The sequence below is a fragment of the Temnothorax americanus genome, unplaced genomic scaffold (genome assembly GCF_048541705.1).
Source record: "Temnothorax americanus isolate GAGA-0224 unplaced genomic scaffold, ASM4854170v1 Scaffold68, whole genome shotgun sequence".
NCBI classification, from domain to species: Eukaryota; Metazoa; Arthropoda; class Insecta; order Hymenoptera; family Formicidae; genus Temnothorax; species Temnothorax americanus.
In genome coordinates, this window is record NW_027509790.1 from 382888 (window position 1) to 406956 (window position 24069).

The 24069-nt window shown below is 43.0% G+C and overlaps 3 protein-coding genes and 1 long non-coding RNA gene across 4 annotated transcripts in view; 1 reads left to right on the forward strand and 3 right to left on the reverse strand.

Moving 5' to 3' along the window:
• Positions 1 to 254: 254 nt before the first annotated feature.
• LOC143905864 (uncharacterized) lies at positions 255 to 3202 on the reverse strand. Its single transcript, XM_077421505.1, has 8 exons — positions 2845 to 3202; positions 2443 to 2636; positions 1326 to 1735; positions 1147 to 1241; positions 1006 to 1074; positions 770 to 919; positions 453 to 659; positions 255 to 272 (listed from the first exon to the last, which is right to left on the reverse strand). The coding sequence occupies exons 1-8, from the start codon at positions 3055 to 3057 to the stop codon at positions 255 to 257; spliced, it is 1356 nt and encodes a 451-aa protein (XP_077277631.1). The 5' UTR covers positions 3058 to 3202.
• A 136-nt stretch (positions 3203 to 3338) lies between these two features.
• On the reverse strand, positions 3339 to 6797 carry Par-6 (partitioning defective protein 6). Its single transcript, XM_077421477.1, has 5 exons — positions 6611 to 6797; positions 6262 to 6487; positions 6048 to 6172; positions 5689 to 5967; positions 3339 to 5195 (listed from the first exon to the last, which is right to left on the reverse strand). The coding sequence occupies exons 1-5, from the start codon at positions 6662 to 6664 to the stop codon at positions 4899 to 4901; spliced, it is 981 nt and encodes a 326-aa protein (XP_077277603.1). The 5' UTR covers positions 6665 to 6797; the 3' UTR covers positions 3339 to 4898.
• Positions 6798 to 6938: 141 nt separating this feature from the next.
• On the forward strand, positions 6939 to 10655 carry Mad1 (Mitotic arrest-deficient 1). Its single transcript, XM_077421476.1, has 7 exons — positions 6939 to 7141; positions 8066 to 8326; positions 8405 to 8635; positions 8722 to 9158; positions 9219 to 9671; positions 9763 to 10061; positions 10159 to 10655. Exons 2-7 carry the CDS (start codon positions 8066 to 8068, stop codon positions 10509 to 10511), a joined length of 2034 nt encoding a protein of 677 aa, XP_077277602.1. The 5' UTR covers positions 6939 to 7141; the 3' UTR covers positions 10512 to 10655.
• A 190-nt stretch (positions 10656 to 10845) lies between these two features.
• LOC143905847 (uncharacterized) overlaps positions 10846 to 24069 on the reverse strand; it is a 122740-nt gene continuing 109516 nt past the window's right edge. Inside the window, exon 4 of the long non-coding RNA XR_013259344.1 lies at positions 10846 to 12207. This is a non-coding gene — a long non-coding RNA (uncharacterized LOC143905847). The remainder of the gene's footprint in view (positions 12208 to 24069) is intronic.

The window sequence follows — 24069 nt, forward strand, 5'->3', positions numbered from 1 at the left end:
TATGTGTCTATTATACTTATGCATTTTTCTGCAAAGATAATTTAAGATTTAGGATTACGACAGGTAGGCAGGCGGTAACCGAATTCATTAACGTTAATCACTTTTACGACCATCTAATTTCTTTGTCTACTTTTACTTTACAGAAATGAAGAAAGTATTAGATTAAAAAGTTATTCTACGTCGCGAGTACGTCCCTAAAATTTTCTTTCTTATTTTATATTCAAAGCTGTAATTCTCTGTGACGGCATATATCTTTACAATAATCGGTAAATCTGCAATTGCGTAAAATCCCTTTAATTATGTTCACGCCGTTCTACCCTTATAATTATAAATTAGAACAATGTAACGTCGCGCACCGACCAATTCCCGAATAATTTATTTCCTATTATTAATTGAATCGACGTTAAAATTAATGGATTGCGATGTGACGCATGTAGCCAAATGACGCACACCTCACGAGTGTCAGACGTAACAGACATTTGCTTTATCAACGTCAATAGTCGTTTTATTTCATCTTCCCTGTCCGCCAGGGCGCAACTTTGCTCGTGATATTGCTTTTGAAGCGTATCACGTTCTCGCCAAACATTTTTCATCTGCTCCAAAGCGATACCGCAGCTCTCCGCCTCCTTCGATAAATGCTCCATCTCCCTCACCTTCCGCTAATTTATCACATATTTATACATATGTTAATTCATTAAACCCGAACTCAAGCTTTCGCAAAGCGATTATATACATTGGCGCGGCATTGCTAAATCTCGCGCATACGAACCGTGAGCGACTCATTTTCCATGGAAAGTAATTCTGCCTCCTTAACTTCCGTCCTAAGTTTCTGGATTTCCTGCGATTGGAAATAACAAACTTGACATTTTCTAGCTAGCTCCGCTTTAAACTGATCCACCAAACTCTCGAAAGAAGAAACCTGCGGGAGGGACAATAAGGACGGATAAAGACCCCAGTTGAGAAAGAGATATGCAATTCGTATAAAATCTTTCAATACTGTTTTACTTTTGCACTTAGATCTTCCGTCTCGCAGTCGCGTCTGACGCTCACTATTTTCAACTTTTCTTGCAAGGTCTAGGAACGCGAGAGTCAAATAATTACACAAATTTTTAATTGAAGCAGTCGGGAGTAAGTACCGATTTTTACATTAACGTTACGCCTCAGAATGTTTGAATCTTTGTCCTTCTCTTTTAACAATGTTTTCAAATGCCTGTTGAGTTCCCGCAGCTCTTCCAGCTCGTCTTCTTTCATCTGAAAAAAGCGAACGTGGATAAAGTTCACCGTGCATAGTTGTATAGAGACTCGTTTCAATCAAATTGGGCCACAGTTTCGTACACCAAGCTCGTTCTTCAGAACGATAATTTCCGAATCCTTTTGGATGATCACTCCCTTATGACTTCTCTCGCAGACCTCGGGATCCGAGTTTATCCCTAACTCGCTTTCGGACGTAGACACGCTTTCGGTAGTCTCGTAATACTGACTGGAGGGCGAATCGACGTTGGACTGCCTGTCGTAAGCGTCGTCGTCCTTACATTCCTCCGTTTGCACACCGATCTCGCGAACGTCTTGCGCCGCTTGGGAAGACGCGTCAACATACTCGATGCAGACGCTCGCTTGCTCGCTGCGTTCTGCAAAATTTATCGCTCTGCTTGCAACGGATTGTTTCAGCGTGCTTTTGAGATTGCTCAAAGAGAATTCTTTTGATAAACAAAACTGACCTCGCGCCTTCTGATTTCTGATCAATATTTAAAATAAACGCTCAATAAGTATAAAACGATAGCAGTACGTCGACAGATTAATAACAGATTTCAACTGCTTGTGTTCTGCCAGCAGAGTCTGTTAACATAATTAGATGGCAGATTGGCAGCCGAAATCGCGCAGGATGGTTCCTGCAGGATCTGTTCGATTTTTGCTGACAATTTGCCATCTAATTATGTTAGCAGACTCTGTTATCTATACTTCTGTTGGCATTCAATCAAATCTGTTCTGTAGTCCTTCTGCTGACAAAATTTGTACTTCGCAAGATCTGCTTTCGACAGACTTGGCTGTCTGGTCGGGGATACGCTCTTATAAAATAATTTTTTGTATCTAGCAGCTTTTACCTCGCGTGGCTTTCACCTCGGTCAGTATATCGCAAGACGTTACGCGCGACACCAGATAAGTATTATTTTCCGATAATGGATGTGTGTTCAGATGATGTCTCGAGACGCGCGTATTAGTTAGTAGCGGACAGGCGTCTCCGACGTATCGAAATCTGTCAGGACGAAAGTATATCGACATATAAGCGTCGAAATGCCGCGAGGATGCAATCCTGTTTGCGTTGAATAATCCAAGTCCCTCCTGAGCGAGCGGTCTCATCACATATTCAATTCTCATTTCTTCCGCCTTATCGGTCCCGCCAGTTCCGTCCTGCAAAATGGAGGAGAAGACTATTATCATTGCGACTGAAGTCGAGGTTTAACGCGCTCGCGGAAGCTCACGTAATCTTTCTCCAGGTGATCCCGTTGCTCCGGGGTGAGATTCAAGGATCTATATCCCTGCAGTTCTCGCCGCGCGACGCGAAGCTCACGCTGAGCTTGAGCCGTAAGTGCTATCATGTTTTCCATTACAACGTTGAATGGTATCAGTTTCCCAGGCTGCACACAAAGAGAATCGAGATAACCGACATTTTCCCACCGCCAATAACGGTCCAGATTTCAAAATTGCTCGTTGAAAAATTTCTGAATTCGTTTACACAGCTACGTATACAAATGAAATGTAAATCCTTTTCCGAAATAAGCAGCGACTCGGAGCCTAAGGCACGCATTCCTTGAGGGAAAAAATATATTCACGTGGGAAACGAACCGTGGATCTGTCATGCTCGTTAAGCTCGCGGAAGTAGCGCGTGCTCTCCAAGACATTCGGGCTCCAAGCACGAATATCCGTACACGAGTTGTACAGCTTCAAGCGACCCTCCGATCTCTTCTGCGGCAGGATGTAATCCCCGTAAGTCAAAGGTACACCGCTGCTTGGTCTACCCGTCAAAAAAATGCGGGGTCCATGCTCGGCGTAAGACATATCTCCCTGACGCTTTGAGAAACACTCTCACGATTCAATGTTTACAAAATTTTACCGGTCGTTCCCTCAACTTTAATAAACACGACTGTAAAGCGTCCAATTTTTGCGAACACCATATCCCACGCCAAGTTGCAGATTTTGTGGTTTGGCGCTCTACCATATTTTATTTACACACCATAGTAACCGCGATAGAGAAGGAGACATCGATACGATACTGGGCGCGATTCCGACGGACGCTTTATGCGGGATTCAATGGCTAAATAATGTTGCGGCTTAGAAAGTACAATAAAATATCTTTATTTCATAAGCTGCCGTTAAAAAGAATTACAGCGTTTATAATAAGTATTTTCGTCCTTATAATTTATCAACGATTTCTTATCAGTACTAAGGAGTACACAATGCGATGTACCGCGTTAAAAATATATCTAATTTTTCGTCTCACGAATGCTAATTTAGCACTGATATCTCCCCAAGTAACAACTACGGCTCGATAAAGCACTCAGTACAGACGAGTAAGTACTTTTTGCAAACGTATCTAGTCCGTACTCTATTTGGTTAAGTACAAAAGTGATTCCTCGCTTCGAGCGATAAAATACGTACAGATTAAACTTACAATGATCATCTTACATTAATACTAATCCTTTAAATTCATCCTCTCATTCAAGTACACATACATACACACACACACACTCTCCTTCTCTCTCTTATCCTTTTCGATTTGCATACCACAAACATCTTTTTCAAAAAGATATTCCTTTTTAGATATTATACATGATCTATGACGCATGGACTCGGCCTAAGATGAGAGCATCAGAGTTAGAAAGAAATATATAAAGTGTACATCTTAGCGATCGCGGAATTGATGATGCGCATTTAATGCGATTAATAATTTGGCAATGGAACGATATGGCCCGTTAAAAAACAGCGCGCTTATTGCGGAAGTCCGAGTGATAGATTTGCGATTACGAAAAAAATACACTCAATAGAAAAATATCTAGAATATTATAAATATATATATCTTTGTATATATTTATATATGTACATGTCTTTTCGAATTAAGTAGAAAAAGTGGGCTTGAGCGTATATAAAATGGACTCGTGTAACTACGAAGGCAGTATAGATATCTTAGAAACGTTATCTCCGCTCCTCCCTTCTTCCTTCTTTTCAATAATGTAAGTATAATTGGAATGTAATATCGTTTCCTAAACAAATATTAATTCCATTTCGATGAAGGCACGGCAAAGAACAATATTTTACACACGTGAAAATACAATTCGTTATTCCCGACGTTTCCATCGATACTTACCGTTCTAAAAAAGTTTACCCTTCAATCCTTAGTCCGCAATTGGATAACAGATAACATAGATAAAAATGAAATTAAAATTCGAAAACTTCAACAGTCTAAACATGTGGTGGAGTGGACGAAGTAGATACACGAATAGGCGTGTGACTGCTTATAAGGGAACACTTCTTTTCTTTTCTATCATTCTAAAGTAGCTGGAAAGATATATCATATAAGGCCACTTTTTGCTTTTGGAACGTTATTTGTCGGGCAGCAAAATTTATATATCGATATTTTTTTTCGCGATAATACTTATAGCCTAATACACGACGCCCCAGAGCAATGGACAACAGAGTATCGAGGTACAAGCATTTCTTTTAACCCTGGAACTCGCGAAGTATCATCTCAAAGAGTATCAGTCACATAAAATTCATAATACTATGCAGTCTTTCCTTCTTCCGTAATCATTTTTATCGTTTTCCTATGCTTATACCTCGATACTTTACAAGTCCATTGCTATTCTAAAGTTTGTAAATATAAGACACGTGCACCCTACCCCCTACAAGTGCAGTACACCCTGATCATAATTTTGGTGATGATGGTGGTGGTGGTGGTAGTGATGGTGCTGAGTGGACGACGCCGAGGCGTCATCTTGCATCGTCATGCCTGTAAGATCGACGATCTCGTCCGCCTCTTCATCACTACCAGCGCTCTGCGTTGACTGACGACTTCCTGACGACAACTGGCTGTTACGTGAGAATGAGCCACGGCGAGGTGCTGTCAGCGCTGCTCTCTGATTTGCCGGCTTGACAGTTATGATGAGATTGGAGGAATTCGCGATCATCATATCTGTCACCTGTCCCGTAAACGAATAAGCATTAAAAACGACAGAAAGAAGAAAAGAGTGAGTATTTTGCTGTATGCAGATATTCTATATAGGATAATTTACACAGAATAATTCTTCGTTATTTCAAAGAAAGTTATTTCTTATTTCTTATTATTAAAAATGTTATCTTATATTAAAAGAATATAATCTGATACAATTAAATACATTGTATTTAATGAAAATATATATATTACTGGATCAAGTAAATAAATATTATTTTATAATTCTGTTTTCACAACTGTGATTCTCATATCAATATTTGGTAATTTATGTCCACTTCTCCTATTTTAGATTAACTCTAATCACGGTTTCACTTACTTTTTATCCTTTTCTTAGAACTAAAAAATTCTTAGAATTAGAAAAAGATAAAAAGTAAGTTTATCTCAATCAAGATTAAAGTTAATCTACATTGGACATTACAGTGTGACTCGCGATAAATCATTTTTGTAAAGCTATCACTTACCTGATCAAGCGTTTTGCCCGCAACTTCTATGCCGTTCACTTCCAGGACCTCATCATTCACAGCTAGAAGTCCTGTGCTCTCCGCTAAGCCACCCGGTACCAACCTACTGATAAACACACCTGGAACTTTCTCAATTCCTCCACCAGCGGACGGTGGCAGTATGCGAAAGCTTTCACCATCTTTGATATAAAATCCTAAGGGCTTATCGGATCCGTGTTTCAATAGCCGCACACGTCGGCAGGTCTCTGGCAGTATGTCAACATCAATAATTGCGGATACCTGACAGCAAGTGTAAATGAATGATGAATCGGCCGATAAAGACCACGCAACGAAAAACGAGCAACGAAGCACAAACTTACCTGTCTAAAATCATGTGGATTTGAAATAACTATAGATTTTGGCTTTCCTGGTGTGCCACCCAAGATACTGGATATCAAATTTTTCGGCTTTATAGTACCGTATCCATTATCCCACGCCCCATCGCCTGCCGTCACAACAATAAAATTAAAATGTATACAAAATATATATATTCCGTACAGAGTCAGGAGTACGACACGACGCGAGGAATCTCACCTTTCCTATGTATGAAAATTCGGAGCAGGCACTTGGCGTTCGCTAGAGCCCTAGCCAGATTGTTATCATTATTGATGGGAAGTGGATCACCGTCTGTATCCGTGTACCAGATTGAAAAGCTAAAGTCCGCCCCCAAGTCGTGCCGTTGCGCCAACAGCTTCCCAAAGTCCTCGTAGCTCATCGGCTCGTTACGATTCATGGAGAATCTGATGATATCGGCGTCGAACTGCAAAACAATTTAAATAATGCGCAATCCTGTGCGGGGGGGGGGGGAAGGAGGGAAAAAAACGGTCGCTCCCCGTGTCGTCGTGCTATATCCACGATCGACGGCGCGACGCGTGACACCCACTTTGCTCTTCACGGCGACGATGCCGTTGTCCACCTTGTCCTGCTTCTTGGACATCCTCGGAGTTGCTTTCACCCAACGACGTACCACTTGCTTCCTCGGTCTGACTCAAACTAGCCTACGAGGAGGACAGGAAGACGTGCATACCGAATCCGCGACGGCGTGCACGGTGCACTTTGGCTGCGATCACGCGGGTGAATTCCTAAGGATTCCTGACGCTAGGGGATTCCTAAATGACGACTAGGGACTTTTGATGATTCCGGCATCACGTGACCGCGGTGACTGTTGATTGGTCGCAACTTTATTGCCGTTTCCTATTCAGGCAACGTTTGGATTGCTTTGGATTGCTTGTTTCGCTTCTGTCTCGTCGATACATATGTTGTCCAGTGTTGTTAATGCCGCCCGGCGTTGTCCAGTTGTTGTATTTCGTTTAAGAATTTCCTGTAAAAATTATAACAGGAAAGTAGAAGATAAATGTAAGGAAAGCCGAAGAGACGAGTGAATAAAATAATTTAGAAACTAACTACCTGAAAGGTAAAAACAAATTGTATACCTATATTTTTACATATACTGTATTTAAGGAGGCTCTTACCTCGATCATAATATGACAGATCTTTATGAAATTAATATATGTTGTAAAGTGAACCACAACGGACCGATGCCCAAAACTTGAGCATAGGTTGACGATAAAAACTGTAAAAATATCAGTATTGAAATTCGCATTTTTAACACAGGGCATATGGTAAACACTAAAATTTTTACCGGAAGTGATGTATTTTCTTGGCAAGTTTGCGAGCCAGGTAAACAAAAAACTAAGGAATTATAGTTAAAATAATAATCTTTCTAATGATAAGAAGAAAACTTGGTGTTGACGATGAGTTATAAAAGATATTGTAGTTTTAATATGACGTACGACAGGTTAGGCGAATGATCTTCCGAGTGTCAAAATAGCGCGAAGTTTCTAACCTCACTTGCACATGTCTTTTCTCTGCGCTGTATGGTAGCGGCATAATTATTCTCTCGCGCATTGACAACCTTTATTTTCGCAAATTTTCCTTTCATTTTCCCTCTCAGCATTCTCACGTTATATCTTTCTTTTGGCTCCATCTCTTCATCGCATCATTCGCTACAACGCTACACGGCTACACCTCACTTAGCTGCAGACTGCTACAGACGACGTTGTGACACGCGCATGTTCTGCTCTTTAGCACTGACGTAGTCAACTGATTTATTGTATAAATTTTAATATTTACACTAATAGAACATATAACTTACTCTTACACTATGTAAAAATCATTATTTATTTTTTTATGTAATTTTCCGATAATTTTATAACCAATTATTAATGATAATTTTTCGGTTGCTACATTGATTAGAGCAGCCGGGTAAGAGCCTCCTTAATGTTGCAATTATTAAAGCAATAATGTCGTATAAACAAATCAATGTAATTTTGTGCAGATGAGTGATCAGGATCCAACGAGTATCATTAGTATGATAAAAGATTTACGTTCCGGAGCTGAATCTTTCCGTAGAAGTGCCGGAGTACCAGTGCGCTACTCGGGAACTGGTTACATATCGAAATTCAATGATAGCTCAGACGACGGTATTACCTCACCCAAACGGCCAAGAATAGATGAATCCGATACATCTATTAGCAATAAGACTCAATCCGACTCTGTTCCGGGTAGTCCTTGGGAATGGCGACGTATGAAAGGAGAGGTAAGAAGGATATAATAAATATGAGATTCAAGTAAATCTGGAAAATAAAAAGATTTTGAAAGATATATTTTTGTGCAGGTTATATCGTTAAAGAACAGGCTGACGCATCAAGAGGCAGCTGTGCAACAGCTACACAATATACGCAGACAGATGGAAGAAATCTTCGAGAAGGAGAAAGGTCTCTTGCAAATTCAGGCGGAGCAGGATAAGCAAACTATTCAACAGCTGGAAGTCCGACTTGATGTTGCACGCCGGACAATCCAGGATGTGAAAGAGACGCACGATACTGCGGAGAAAGAGTGGTCCCAAGTAATTATTTTTTATACTAATTAATTATATACTTTCTGCGACGTATCTCCATTAAGTTAATCTTGTGGCGCTCTGCATTTAATTAGGTAAGAAACAATTTAGAAAGGAAAATAGCATCGTTATTAAACGAAAATGCAAAATTATCCGAGGATTTAAGAAGTGCTTCTGCGAACGAAAAGTCACCTCCTCCTGAGGATATCAACGAGTCAAGTGAATTGCAAATGAAACTGGAAACTGCAGAAGCTAGAGCAGCAATGCTGGAGGAAAGGGTGAAGGACTATCATAAGGTGCAACAGGACTATGAATTGCAGAACGTGGAACTACAGAATATGAAAATGAAGATAGAAAAGCTCGAGTCGGAGAGAGCTCTGTGGGAAGAGGGTAAGCTAATGGCAGGAAGAGCCGCGAGAGCGAACGACCTCGAGAAAGAATTGAATGCGGCGAAAAAGACAATTTCAGTGCTAAAGGAGTCGGTTAAGGAGAAATTACTTTTAGAAGAACAAATGGCCAACATGACGAAAAGGTACTTCCGACGCGTTTGACTTAAAACGTTGTGCCTATTTAATAATTCATGTATTTGCAGGCTAGAGCATACTGAAAAAGTCGAGTACCAAGTGGCAGTGTTAGAGGCGAAGCGATCTGAGCTTGCGCTTCGCTTACAGGAGTATGAAATGATTGGCATTACTGGCGGACCGGCGGCAATGAAGCGAGAGCTGAACAGACTTCAGCAAGCTGAGGTGGACCTAAGAGCGGAGGAGGGCCAGCTCAGATCAAAATTGGACGCAGTTCTGCGAGAATCGCAGAACCTGTCCAAGAGTTACGAGGATGCAAAGAAGCTGGCTGCTGATGTGACGTTGTCGAAAGAGAAACTGAGCAAGCTCGTGAACAGACTCCAGAAGAAAATGATCCTCGTCACTAGAGAGAGGGATAGTTACAGGCAGCAATTAGATTTGTACGAGAAGGAGATATCGGTGGACGGCAACAATGCGATGACTGAAAGAATACCGGCTTTGGAGCGCGTTATAGACGGATATAGGTATACTCTCACATACTAACACACATTATATTGCAAATTTTCAGTAAATTAAGTTATTTCGTAAAAAATAAAATATTCAAATTTTTCTTAGGGACTTAGTCAGCAAATTGGAGGCGGATCTTCAAGCGGTTGAGACCGGCACTCAGAAGAATGAATGCAATAAATTGAGGGCAGAGATCGAGCAATTGAGAGGCGAGCTTCAACATCGCGCGTTGAAGGGCGACTTCAACTGCAACGCCCGAGTTTTGCACTTCACGATGAATCCCGCAGCGGTAGCGGAGAAGCAAGCCGAGGAAAAACAGGCGGCTCTGTTACGAGAAGTGGAGGAGCTTCGTGCCAAGGTGGCGTCGGGAAATTATGGCGCGACCGTTTCAACGTTGCAGATGCAAGGTGGATAAATATATATTCTTATTTTATTCATAAAATATATTCTTATTTTCTGTACTCTTTATGTAGAGCGATATATCTGTATTTTCGTTTAATATAGAAATCGCGGAGCTGAAGCAAACGCATGAAATAAAGATAGCGCGTTTGAAGGAGGCTTTCAAGGCATCCTCGCAGGAGTACCGCCAAGCGTGCTACCAGCTGTTCGGTTGGAGAGTAGACCGAACCAAAGAAGGCTGTTACAAGCTATCGAGTCAATACGCAGAGTCACCAGATGATTTCCTATTTTTCCACGTAGGTGAAGAGGGTGTAGATATGTTGGAGACCGCCTTTTCTGCGAATCTGGGAAGTTTGATCGAGCAATACTTGCAAAGACAGCATAGTGTCCCCATGTTTCTTAATGCCGTACAATCTGATTTATTCAGTCAGCAAACAGTAACAAATGTCATGACATAATGTTATTTCATGTTTATGAATAAAACTGATATTTTTGTTTTATTAAGTTTCACTGGGTTTTAACATATAATAAGGTAATAAATATGTAATAAATAATAAGTTTGTATGATTCTATCTGTATAAAAAGCTTTATTCACACGTCAATCTGTTAATGTTCACTTAACTTGAAATTAATTGCTTATCCATAAATGATATAACGTAATTTTCATGATCGCCGATGTATTTATTCCAAGTCTGTTCTATCTTATGCTGATAATCTTCCCTATCTTCAGTTGTTACGAGAAGTATCTGCCATAGCAGCTCAAAATTTTCGAGATTTTTGCATATTTAATTATGATATAGTCGTGAAATAAAAAAGTATGTAATAAAATTATATTCTGTCTAATAAGATATCTCAATAAAATGTTAATACAAAATATTGTATTATCGGACATAATAAACGTCTCTCTAAAACAAAAAATTCAATTACAAAATTATAAAAATACGTAAAATGTTTAAAAACTTTTGTGTAAAATTAGCAATAATTTTAAGATATTTAATAATTTTTAAATAGAAATACATTGTGCATTATATCTTATTTATGCAATATAAAAAATTGCCAAATATTTCTAAACGAATTTATCGAAGTTAATTATATAGGCTTAAGTTTTGATCTTCGTTTGATATATAGGCTCCTTATACCGTCGACTTTAACGCATATATGGTTCGGATTTTATCTCCCCATGATTCTTTGACAAAAGCGTCGAGGAGACTCACCAAACTCTTATCACGCATAAAAATCTTACGCAATATAAAAAATTGCCAAATATTTCTAAACGAATTTATTGAAGCTAATTATATAGGCTCAAATTTTGATCTTCGCTTGATAGGCTCCTTATACCGTCAACTTTAACATACATGGTTCGGATTTTATCTCCCCATGATTCTTTGATAAAAGCGTCGAGAAGACTCACCAAACTCTTATCACGCATAAAAATCCTATGAGGGGACGTCGAAGTTGAAAATCGCGTCGGGCCATCGGCCGTCGTCCCGCGGGAGACGTTACCGTCTCAGACACACTCGTACGTGTCTAGAAAGAGGAGACCTATCCCAAAAGAACGATTCCCATTGCTTTATTCGACGAAACAGCCGTGATGGTGGTCTTCATTAGCGAGTATAAGCCTGTATGTACCTCCGCCTACTATAGTGAACAAATGCGCACTCACACATTCCTAAAATTTAGCGTTTGCTGCGTGTAAATATATGTTCATCTGGGTGACCAAAAGCATTTCGTGGTAACGAAAAAGAAGAGAGATAGACAGAACGGGAGGAAGAGAGAGAGAGAGAGAGAGAGGGAGAGAGAGAGGGAGAGAGAGAGAGCTGGGGGAAGAGAACGGTCGTCTGTGCTGGAACTGACGACGGGAACTCGATATAACGGTGCCAGTTGCGAAGGGACTCGAGTCGACGGGAACTCCCGAGCTGAAACTCCATTATCCTTAATTATAATCGCGTTTAATCGCAAACTCATCCTGCGCTCTCCCTCGCATACGTGCCGCCCTCGCGCCTCGCAGACCCACCTTCGTCCTCGTCCTTGTCTACGTTCTCTTCTGTGTTGCACCTCGCCTCATACCACCAGCCGCAGCCGTTGCTGGTTATCAATCCGGAATCAACGTGAGGGTCTTTCTCTATACAACGGGGATGAAGCTACCGGATGCATCTGCCGAAGAAGAAGATAATCTGTTAACATGTCACCAAGAGGGAGAGAGAGTGAGATAGTGAGAGAGAGAAAGAGAAAGAGAAACAGAAAGAGAGAGAGAGAGAGGGGTATATAGACAAAGAGAGAAGCTTGTAATAGTCCTTCCCCGGACCAGCATGTACAAAACGCATCGGACGTATTGACGGCGATGGTTTAAGTGCCCCGAGGGTACCAGCGGGAAATATCGACGTTGGACCGGGGGCCACATGCAGGTGTATGATTAATGCCGCGGCGCCGCAACGATATGCCGCAGAGATATCGCATGTGGAAATTGATTCTAATGAGGCTTCACGCGAGAGGACCATCCACCGGCGATCGGTGATCGTTTCCCATCGGTGTGAACGCCGCTTGTCCCAGCTTTGATCTCGCCTGGGGCTAACTTTGATCAGACATTATTTACACGAGAGCACCGGGCACACATAGAGTGTCGCGGTTTCGGGTTGCTCGCCGAAAGCGCCTGGGCAGCTTCCGAATGGAAACGTCTATTTCTTCCGCGAGTAGATGATACGACTCTCTCTCTCTCTCTCTCTCTCTCTCTCTCTCTCTCTCTCTCTCTCTCTCTCTCTCTCTCTCTCTCTCTCTCTCTCTCTCTCTCTCTCTCTCTCTCTCTCTCTCTCTCTCTCTCTCTCTTGATCTGCCGAGATCAAAGCGATCTTTTCGGCGTCGAATGCGAGAGTACCACTCAGATTCCGCTTAAACGCACGTCGAAAAGCGACAACGATTATTCGACTGCAAAGGCAAAACGCAACTACTGCGGAGACCTATTCTGCATTAAAACTTTGATTGCAAAATGTACTCTACAAAGTATCTTCAATCGTTGCGTTGTTCTATTATCAAGTTAACAGAGAAGCCACTGTCTCTTCAGCTGCCTTCAGCAGCATCAAGAGATTCGGCATTCGTCCAAATTATGTCAGTTTCAACGCGGCTTCCGGTCTTCGATCACCTGGAGAGAATCTTTTCGGTTTTACGCGAATTTCATTTACTCCCAAGTCAATTCCCCGAGTGGCATCTTGCTCGGTGGACTCGACGATGATTTATCGCGATCTCGCAAAAACAAGTTTCGCGCGATGCTTTCTCTCGGCCTCGCACGAGCCGCTTTATTAACGGATCCTCGAGATCGTTTTGCGCCGCGCAAAATGGATACGTATCGCGTACAAATCCGTCATCGGGATCGCGGTGAAGATACCGCGGGGAAAGATAATCAATCGGGATGTGCTGGGTAAACCGGGTATCTTATCAAAGTTGGCCCATCTTCGTGAAACTTGCTTGCGTCTTCGTCTTCCAGGACGTCGGGGGAGTGCGAGAGAGCGTCCTTGCCTTTCCGAGGACGGGACAGATCGTATGTGTAACGTGTATAGGATGCGGGGGATGGAGAGAAACACACAGAGGGCGAACGGGAGAGGCGCGGAAGAAGGGACTACTGGGTAGACTCCGCGCGCTAACTTTCGCGTCCGTGTGCTCGCGGCACCGCCAGAAGGAACTTTGTCGATCAGAGTTGCGAAGGAGATTCCCAGTTATATCGGCAGTGCCACCCTGTACATACCTCCGGAGGAACGGTCGTGGACCTCGGTGGCGAAAGGGTTGAATACGTCAGTGGGATAATGCGAGGTTGTTTCCGCCGCGGGGTTACTCGCGCGCGGAAATTCTTTCGCGGAATCATTCCTCCGGCGACTCGATTTGTTTCCACCGATACGACTCGATTAATCTCTTAACATTACTAGGAAGAATTAGCAAACTTCTATCAAACTTCGCTGTTTTAAGATTACAATCAATTTCGTTGTGACGACTACTCGCAACTGGAGCAGAAATTTTCGCTACAGCACAATCTAATTACAACCTCCCATTCTACAAAGTAGTAATTTAAGAGACTTAACTTATATAACATTGTTATTGCGTGATTAAAAAACGAGAATGATAAAAGAAAGAAATAAAGCGTGGAGATACGATAAAATAATTCCAACACGTGCAAGTATAAAAAAAATACGACATATAATTGATAAAAGGACAGAGAAAGATATATTCAGTGTAATTGATTGCGCTGTCATAATTCATCTTTCTAACATATTTAGGATACATGAGGCTCTTTTTATGGCGGAATGGTATTCTCAACATCGGGCGACACCGAAGAACTTGGAGATGATCGCTTAAGACTCGGTGAGAAAGCTTGGAGAGACGGAGGATGCGAAGTAGGTCAGAGAAGGATAATTATCTATTTCTCGGGTCTATTACACCTAAAGTACTGGCTAAAGAGGAAAAAGCTAGTAAGGAGCACGAGGCAGGCACGAGGAGGCAGCAAATCACTTTAATTTTCAAAATCGTTATGGCAATAACCGCCCGGTGAAACTTTTCAGCTGCACTCGCGTGTGCTTTTAAGCAGCGGCGCAAATTGTGCGAGAGATATTCTCGCTAGCGTTATAACGTTCAACGTACAAACTCGATATATAATTCATCCTTTTTTTTTTATCAAACCTTTAATTTAAGGAAACTAAGAGGTGCGCGTAGCATATGCGCAAACAGATGTTGTCGCAATTTAGATTTTTAATTAACACGCAATTCGAGCCCCGCCATTTCTAAATTCTCATCCCGGGGCCCGCAAATTTAATTTCGAAGCCTTTGGCGAATCTGAAATTACGATTAATCGCCCCGGATTCGCCGGAATAGGGAAACCGCCGCGAAGTGACGCGTAGGTGGGAAATTTCACCTCCGCGAGAATTTCGCTTCATTCGACGTTTCATCTCCCGGCTGCGAGCGAGCACACGAGAGCCGTAACGAAGAAATATTAGCGCTAAGCTGGCGAATGAATACGAATCCGCACTTTAAATCTTGGAGAGGTCTCCGGGCTGGGCGACGCACGCGACGGACGCGGACGGGGTCAGGGACCCCGAAATAAACGCTGGCGCTCGGCTGAGGCCGGGCATGGGATGGTCAAAGAGTTGTAATTATCTGTTTCTCGGCTCCATTACACCTGGAAGGACGAGGCGAACTGCGCCACCGTCGCCACCGCCGCCGCCGCCCGCGCCGTGGCGAGAAAAGCGGAGCGGGCCAGCGCGCGGGTGGCGAACGTGACGGGAAATAAGAACAGGCCGAGTGGCAGCCGGAAATTACAGAGTCTACAAGCAGCAAGCACTGACAGTGAAACTGACAATATGTACGGAAGACACGGGGGAATAGCCGGGTGGAAAAGAAGTTTCGTTGACTACTCCTGGACGATTGTTCCACGCGGATGTCCTCGCGCCGCCGGCAACGGCGGATGACAATCGATATATTTTCTATAGAGGCAAATCGGCCCAGGTCCTATCGCAAACGTTTCATTATCAGCGTGTTTATCGTGGCTTAAAATCGCGCTAATGATGAGAGTAATAACCGTCGATATATGTACATGTATCCATTATTCAAATTCAGACACATACAACTTAATATTTATATAGACTTGCATGAATATATTTGTACATTTAATCATGAATTTTTTTTTTCTTATTTTAAAACGCAAGCTAATGTCTCCTAAATAAAAAATGTCTAATATACATATATAACATATCAGATATTTTTTTACATATAATCTGTAAAATATATACGAGAAAAAAAAATCCGCATAAAAATATAAATATATAAAAATAGCTTGCATTTTAAAACAAGAAAAAGATACTTAAATGATGAAATGTATATATTAGAATTTTTATGTAAAAATACATCTAATATTTTATAAAAATATAAATTTATTACAATTTACGGCATATCGTTATAAATTGTAAATATTTAATATATGTCACGTATAAAACATCTATACTGCTGACATCAGGTAAATGTGAGATGTGTGTGTGTGTGGTAACGATGGGGAACGTATTTCTAGACACAATCGCGCTTCGTATCGGACGTGTCCACTCATCATTGCCGCGAGTATGTTACGTTTCTTCGTAACGGCCACTAAGAAGCTTCCGCTGCGGGTATCTAACATCCGACAGACAATTTTCTGCGGACAATTCGGCCGCAGCGTTCGTCGTCGTCGTCGTCGTCGTCGTAGATACGGCGAGGACGAGACGCGCGGAAACGATAGTTGGCTCGCTGGCAAGCTCCAATCTCCGGATGCCCTCTCGAGCACACCTCTATTAGAAGGGATGGGGGATATTCCCCCCTTCACGTCCCGATCGTTTCGCGATCCCTTCCCTCCGTCCGTCTACGGTGAGGGCGAGTCTGCCCCTAACGACACCGCCGTCTTCCTTTTTGCCGGGGAGAGACCGGCGGGCGCTTTTCTTAAATGGCGAAAAACGGATGGGAGGTGCTTTTGATGAATCGGTGCCGAACTGCGTCCGGCATACGTAAACCCCCGGAGGGAATCACCGACGATCGGGATGAACGATGCGTCCGTGCGGGCGACGAAGCGAGAAGAATGGCGAAGAGAAACGGCGACGACGACGGACGGGGGTGGAAACACTTGGAGGGAAAACCCCAGGCACTTTTGTGCCAGTGCGGATATGTCCAGTATAGGAAATTAACCCCCCGCCGTCGCACGTCGCCGTTGCCGTCGTCGTCGTCGTCATCGTCCTTTCTACCTCCGGTGAAAAAAGGGGAAAATAAGAACCGAGGGTGACAGGCTGCAGGTGCGCCAAGGCGAACGACGCGACGGTCGCCTGGGTGCGAGTGACCCACTCGAGCCATGATTACTTTTGCAGCTCCGTGCGGTATCGATATATCTTTTTCGAAAACGCGGGGGAGACTACAACGTTATATATGGTATTTAATTGTTGCGGTATTACTTGATGGGTATCGATATTAATTTAATTGTTACGCGATATTATTCGACGTCTCTCCTCTCCGGAAACTGGGATAATTTTTTTTCCCACCCGTCAAAATTGATTATCGCTTATCGCTTTTAATAACGTGTTTGTCGATCGACGTTCGTAATATCTTATACGCCCGTAATAAATCAGGTTACAAGCGGCCGGCGCTAGGAGCAACGTGGAGCTTGAAGTATCGCAGAATCGAGCGGGTATACCGGGCGGGTGTAGGAGTGACGTTCCCGTTTCCTATATAGGAGAAGAAATTAGTGTCTAGCAACGGGAAACTTCATTTAGGTGACTCATCGCATCGTTGAGCGGCCCGCGCGCGATTGTTTCACGCGATGAGGGCGCGGGCGTGATGATTGATTAAAAAGTTGCTGATAGGCGGACGCGAGCACTGAAAGGCGGAGGCGGAGGCGGAGGCGAGGGCGAGGGCGAGGGCGAGAGACGCGATCGCGATCGCGAAATATTAACGACGTGCGTTTCCGCCGAAGTTCCATGATTAAAGGCCCTTAAAGGCACTCCGCAGGAAGACAATCGCGTGCTAAGCGATCCTTATAACTGGGGGGAATCCTTATATCTCGTCTCCACACCTCTCCGCGCCCATTTCTCGTCGCGAACTTTGCGTGCGGCCGTTCTCCGTTCCTACCCTTCCGCCACCGCTGCCGCTGCCGCTGTCGCTGCCGCTGTCGCTGCCGCTGTCGCTGCCGCTACCGCCGCCGACACCCCCTCGAGACTTGCAAGTTGAAAGGTGTCTCGTAGTCGATAGTTACACCGCACAATCACTTAGGGTTGGATTCGCTGCGAGCAGCCGTCTGGCACCTCGCTTTGTCCCCGCCTTGAAGAAATTGACAGGATGCCGGTGAATAAAGCGGGTTACCCGCGAGATCACTCTGGATGTGCGTGAAACTGTGCGCGATGCGCGCAAGAGAAAATAAATCTCGGCGACAGCGATTAATATTCCGCTAAAGATTTCGTAGAAAAATTCCTTTGTTCCTTATTATTTCTAGATAGAGAACAATTCACTATCTCCCTACTAACGAGTTATTTCTAGGAGGAAACGTAATTATCGGAATTGTTGCGCACTATTAACTCGTTAACCGCTATCCTTTTCTCTTACGATAATTTTTGCTGCAACTGGGATAACGCTATTAATTAAGATAATAATATCGAAGTGCATCCTCATCTCTCCGTCGACTATAACTCGCAGCATCCATGTCGTAACGTAGTCATCAAATATTTTGCTGCGGCAGGCGCGGCAGAACGCCGTATATATACATATAATTCATATATATATGTATATATTAAGAGACGCTGCTCTCTCAGGGTAACGTATGCCAGCGTTCGCTGAAATATTATTCAGTAGTCGTGTCTCAAGGTGTACGCGGCGCAGAACCTCGAAAAATGGCCCCCGAGAATTCCTGATGCGGACGGCTTTTAGGGCCAACGGGCGTGCACTCCGCGCGCATAAAGAGGAAAGCATCGCCGCTGCCGCCGCCGCCGCCGCCGCCGCCGCCGCCGCCGCCGCCGCCGCCGACGCCGACGCGAGAATACGTTTGAAAAATACGAATGTAAGACGTTTTTGAACGACGTAAAAGCGTCGTTAAAGCGTAACGCAGGTAACAATGTCAAGTAGAAGTAATACACGTCGAACCGGGGCGAGGGGAGGATGCGAAATTTTAATGGCCACGTGCTTTCAGATCCTCTCCTTCTCGCGGCCGCTTGTACGGGCACAATAATCCTTTCTTAAGTCGTAGCACATACTTCTATAATGAACATAATCATTGCAAGCTTTTCAGTAGTCCGTAAAGAAAACACCCCGATAAGGATATGAAAACATACGCGTAAACAATTGCGAGTACAATCATCGTTAAATATATATTCTTAAAGTAATTAATTAATTACAATTCACAAAAGCGGAATATGTCGTCGACGGAAAACCTTGAATAGAAATCCGATTAATTCTATTTTAGAATAATCTCGTAATCCTCTGTACAGCGGAAAAGAAAATTTGATCGATCATTAACGCATCCATCCGCGTCCCCGCGTCGCTATCTGATGTTCCTCCGGATGTAACCCAATAAATTAAATAAATAATCGGACAGGTAAAACGGGGAGAACCTTTCAGGGACTCTCGAACGTCTCCGGCGTAAAAGCGGACGACCGGATAAAAGGGTGCTTTTAAGGATATAAAATACAGCGAAACGTAGGTATACATCCGGCCAGTCAGCCAGCCAGCCAGCAGCCAGGCAAGGCAGCCCCAGCGCGTGCGACCCTTCGCGCTCGCGCCGTTTACGTCTAGAATATTACTCTTCTTCCCGAGAGATTCGTGAGGTCCTGCTCGTAAAAAGCTCGTGCAAGGATCGATCCGGAATATACGCTCGATTGCTCGTATATCGCGGATATATACGCCCCGCTTTCTTATTAAGCCTCGCTCGCGCTTATGCGATACGTAGCGCGTATGTGTGTGTGTGTGTGTGTGTGTGTGTGTGTGTGTGTGTGTGTGTGTGTGTGTGTGTGTGTGTGTGTACGTGAAGATGCTAAGAAGGTGCATATAAATATGTATGGCACTTACAGGCTTGGTCGTGTCGCGACGAAAGCACGGCAAAAAGAAGGACGGAAGTAGAAGCGCGGGGAAATCGGCATCAGAAACCCAGTTATTATATATGCGAGTGCAGCGTTAACGCAGCGCCTCGTTAGCGCCGCACTCGCGTGAGCCGCGAGCCGCGAGTAAAACACCTCGTAATTCGCAGTCGGAAATACCGTGTGCCGCGCGCACGAGGAGCTATAAGTATAAGCACGGGGTCGACCCGTTTTTAGTTTCCTGAATCGCGCCGTCCCCGTCGTCGCGATCCTCTCTCTAGCCTCGATCGCTCGCGAGACGCCGCGCGGGTGCATGAGAGAGTCGCGGGAAGTAATTAAATATACTATTAATTAAGGACCGTAGAAAAATTCCGTGTTCTCTCGGACGCACCGTCGAGAGGCATGCAAGCGCGCGCGCGGGAGCGCGCCCTCGAATCGACGATGGAAGACTCATCCGCGCGCGGGCGTTTTTTTTCCATTTTTAATTACCGCGACCATGCACGCGAATATATTCTCGTTCTCCAGAATTTCCAGGAGCGCAAAAACGCTTCGTTTTCGGGGCGAAATTTACTTATCGGGGGTGAGAGAGACTCGCCCCTGTGATTCTCCAGGCGGAGAGCGCGGGCACTCGCCATTCACGCTAAATTAAGCACCGGCGAGAAGGGAGGAAAAAATTAATCCCCCGGTGGCAGAGATCAGGCGAGTCGATATGCTTTTTCACGGGTCAGGTCGTCCAAACGGGGAACGAAATTGAGGACGAATGTCGCGCGGGGGAAAAAGGGAGGACAAAGGGGGGACGGAGAAGAGGCCAGGTTGAATACCGGCGGGATAGAAGTTCTGTCGGGATAGGGGCGCATCCGGATCCCGGATGGGCTACATTAAATATAAACAGCGGAGGAGTTGGGTAGGAGCGAGATGAAACAACCCCCCTTCTTATCCAACCGAGTCCCGTGGCACCTTCCTTACGTGGAATTCCTTACAGCGGGTAACTTTTCCAGCCGGTCGATAGACAAATTTCGCGCATCCTCTCTATTCTATTTCTCGCCTCGGTCTCTTCTTCAGCCGATGAGCGCTTTAAACCCAGTTTCACAAGTGTCGATTAACTTTTAATCTTAGATTAACTCACTCTTTGCCTCCTTCTAACGTCCCCCTTAAAAAAAGACAAAAAGTGAGTTAATCTAAGATTAAAAGTTAACCGACACTTGTGAAACTGGTCCTTAGTAATTTAGTTTTGCGCGCCTCACGCTCTCTTTTGTAATATTTTTAAAGACCCTCTCTCGCGATATAGGATATAGGTTTAACTCTCAAGCAGAGGATACGCCAATCCATATTTTACTCGACTTTATCACGTATTTCACATTCGACTGATGTAATGATAAGAAAAAAGTATATGTTTTCACTAATTTCTCTTTGTGTATAATAATTGAGCAAGAGATATGCGTTCAAGAGGGATATTGTAGTTATTGATATGAGAGATATGTGACGACAGCAGCGTCATATATAACACACAGTTAACATGATTTTATAACTCAACATAAAATACGAGACTTTAAAGGGTCTATATTTCGTCATCTCGCTCTCTGTCATTTTTATCGCAACGTAACACATCGCACAATACGAATATTCGTTTATTCGGAAAATCAACAGAATTTAAATGCAGATTCCAAAAGTGAGAGAACCTTCAGAAAAAATATACGCGAAAAAAATCAAAATTCGCCATTTTAATTTTTCGACATCCAAATCTCTCGGGATTTCGCGTTTTAGTGTCGTATAGCTATTTAAATGTAGTTAAAAACGCATTTAATTTCAAAATACCATGGGATTTTAATGCCATCGACAGGGGCGGAAAATTATTACGACGCGCCAATTTTCATTTTCACAAAGCTCTGCGTCTGAAAGCCGGACGCCGTAATTAAGGTGATCCTTTCGCGGACCCAGCTAGTCAAGTAACAGTCCGTCATGAGGTAATTGAAAACAAACATATTGACAAACATTACACAACATCCCAATAATTATAATAATATAACATGATTTTACACACACGATTTAACCGTATTTAATTATTTACTAATTAAAAAAATATCACAATAGTAGTGCGGTTGGACTAGATTTAGGTTAGGTCAGGCATGACAGTACGAGTAAAGCAATATGCGCGTGAATCCACTACTTATTTAACCTCATATATCAGAGCAAAACATTCGGTAAGCCCTTATTTTCAAGGTGTGTACGAAATCCGGAAACTTCAGGGAATATTTTAAGACATGAATAATGTATTCATCTGATCGCTAAGTACATACATGTATTATTCGTTGAAAACCTCGGACGTGGCGATTTGCATCATTCTATTGTATCTTTCTCGTTCATTAAATGTAAACAAGGATAGAATGACAATGGAACGCTCGGCGAACGCATATTTAGAATGACTTATTTCTTGTAAAGTGTCGGTAACCTCACTTGATTTTTCGTACACATGCCCCTTATTACTGTATATTTAACATATATCAAATTTAGGTACCTATCTAATACTTGTTCTCACGAAAGGACCACCTTAAAGAGGGCTAAACATTTGCTCATTAATCGAGAGTTGTTTCACCCCGAATCGTACGCGCACGCAACCCCGAAATTAATTTACTCCACGATTATTAATTAATTAAGCATCATTTTCCTACGCCACGAGCTCTAACAAATTAGCACGGTGTTTGTTTGGTCGAACGAAGTTAAAGGGAAATGTAATTTTCCAATAACCAAATGAGAGAAGACAAGACAGAGGGGGAAAGTGAACACGTATAATTCATCACACAGATCGCTTCTACGAAATCTCGGTAACAACTTTTCTCAATCGAGAGAAACGTCGTTGTCCTTTGCCTTTCGCCTTTTTGCACAATCTCGACATAATTCTTCTTTCGAAAACGTGGAACAACGTTCTCATAGCTTTTGTAAGCAATTTCATACCTTATTTTTTTTCATTCGTGATAAAAACATGACCGCATCAAAGTCATCCGGCAAACCTTTTACTTTAGATATAAAATGTTTATTTGTCTGGACCGAAGTAAATTCCTCCACACTAGCTAAAAATATTATACGTTAACTTTCAACATTAAAAAAGCGACATATCGCATTTCACGAATGCTTTTTCCTCTCGATTTTTTCTATTTTATAAGCAAATTTTTCCTTTTTTAAAAACAAACTTTGTAATTTAACAAATTATTATTACAATGATGATCTCGCTTGCAACATAATGTAACATCGGTTCTCAATTTCGCAACTAACATTAATAAAATCTATCTTGCACGACGATACTCGTAAAAGATAAAACGCGTTTTACCTTTGAGAGAAACAGGAAACAGTGCTCTCTCACATCTCGCTTGAACCTCGGATTATAAAAATATACTTCACCGTCTAAGTGACTCTGTCCTTTTAGAAGCATTCCCCGTGCACGCCCGACTCTCTCTCTCGCGCATGGCACCTGCGCTTTGACCTAATCCCGCGGCTTCTTGGTCTCTTTAAGCGCATTACAAGGTTTGGCTTCTTCGCTGCGCCGCGGCACGACGTCACCGTCTTATATGTGTGCACAATTTACCGAGATGGTGGTTCTACGGACCGCCTATAGTAAAGCCGACGCTTCACGATCGCTCTTTTCCGTTATTTAACCCTTCGCTATAAACTTCCGACACGATCTAAGCATTTATTATCTTCCGCCGAAGGATTTAAAGCAAGCCTTGCGCGAAATAGCGACCGAAGCGAAAACAAAAAAAAAAAAGACTGATTTACATCGAAAAATTGTAAATTTTTTGTCAGTGAATTAATCGATTTTTTTTCCGAAAAGAGGAAAAATCGTCGCGCGTTCGCGAGACGTGTTCAAAGAAACACTTGCTTAGGGGAAACCGCGCGGGGTTCGTTTTGGCACTGTTTTCACAATTTCGGCATTTGAGTTTTTAAACAATTAATTATCATGATTGAACAGTACTAATATGATAGAGATAACCTTTCTCTTACATTTTCATGCCAGGAACGCTCCTGTATACTAAAAGTACTTATGTCATAAAAGAGATATTTTGTGATAACTTTTCCATTGTTTTTTTCGCTATAAATACATATAAACGGAACGCATTGCCAACTTGCCTCTTGTGCCAACGAGCCACGGTCTCCCCTATCTCAGGCAACTGTGCAGATTGCAGCAATTATTCATTCTATTATTCATTCATCGACCGCCGTTCTGATGTTTTCCTCGTATCATCCTCATTCGAAAGTGTGCAGTTTACTTCCCGATTTACTCTCGTGACACATACATCAAGGCGAAATCTGAGCGGCGCTTTAAAAATTTCACGGCTACTCGAACGCACGGCAGACGTCATAAAGTTTCCATAAGTCTCTCCTCGGTATATTATTTTATACAGCGCGTTTGATCGCGACGATATGCGAAGCGAGTAGCGGACTTGAGTGCGTTGCAAAATTCTCGCCG

What these genes read in the sequence shown, in the direction of transcription:
- Par-6 (XM_077421477.1), bottom strand. Translation starts at nt 6,664, where the DNA reads ATGTCCAAGAAGCAGGACAAGGTGGACAACGGCATCGTCGCCGTGAAG. An exon ending in TCGTCGCCGTGAAGAGCAAA is followed by an intron (nt 6,488 to 6,610) that starts GTGGGTGTCACG and finishes ATTGTTTTGCAG; the next exon opens with TTCGACGCCGATATCATCAG. An exon ending in ATCCACATGATTTTAGACAG is followed by an intron (nt 5,968 to 6,047) that starts GTAAGTTTGTGC and finishes ACTTGCTGTCAG; the next exon opens with GTATCCGCAATTATTGATGT.
- LOC143905864 (XM_077421505.1), bottom strand. Translation starts at nt 3,057, where the DNA reads ATGTCTTACGCCGAGCATGGACCCCGCATTTTTTTGACGGGTAGACCA. An exon ending in ACGAGCATGACAGATCCACG is followed by an intron (nt 2,637 to 2,844) that starts GTTCGTTTCCCA and finishes CTTTGTGTGCAG; the next exon opens with CCTGGGAAACTGATACCATT. An exon ending in CGAGCTTGGTGTACGAAACT is followed by an intron (nt 1,242 to 1,325) that starts GTGGCCCAATTT and finishes AGATGAAAGAAG; the next exon opens with ACGAGCTGGAAGAGCTGCGG.
- Mad1 (XM_077421476.1), top strand. Translation starts at nt 8,066, where the DNA reads ATGAGTGATCAGGATCCAACGAGTATCATTAGTATGATAAAAGATTTA. An exon ending in CGGAGAAAGAGTGGTCCCAA is followed by an intron (nt 8,636 to 8,721) that starts GTAATTATTTTT and finishes GCATTTAATTAG; the next exon opens with GTAAGAAACAATTTAGAAAG. An exon ending in TTCAACGTTGCAGATGCAAG is followed by an intron (nt 10,062 to 10,158) that starts GTGGATAAATAT and finishes CGTTTAATATAG; the next exon opens with AAATCGCGGAGCTGAAGCAA.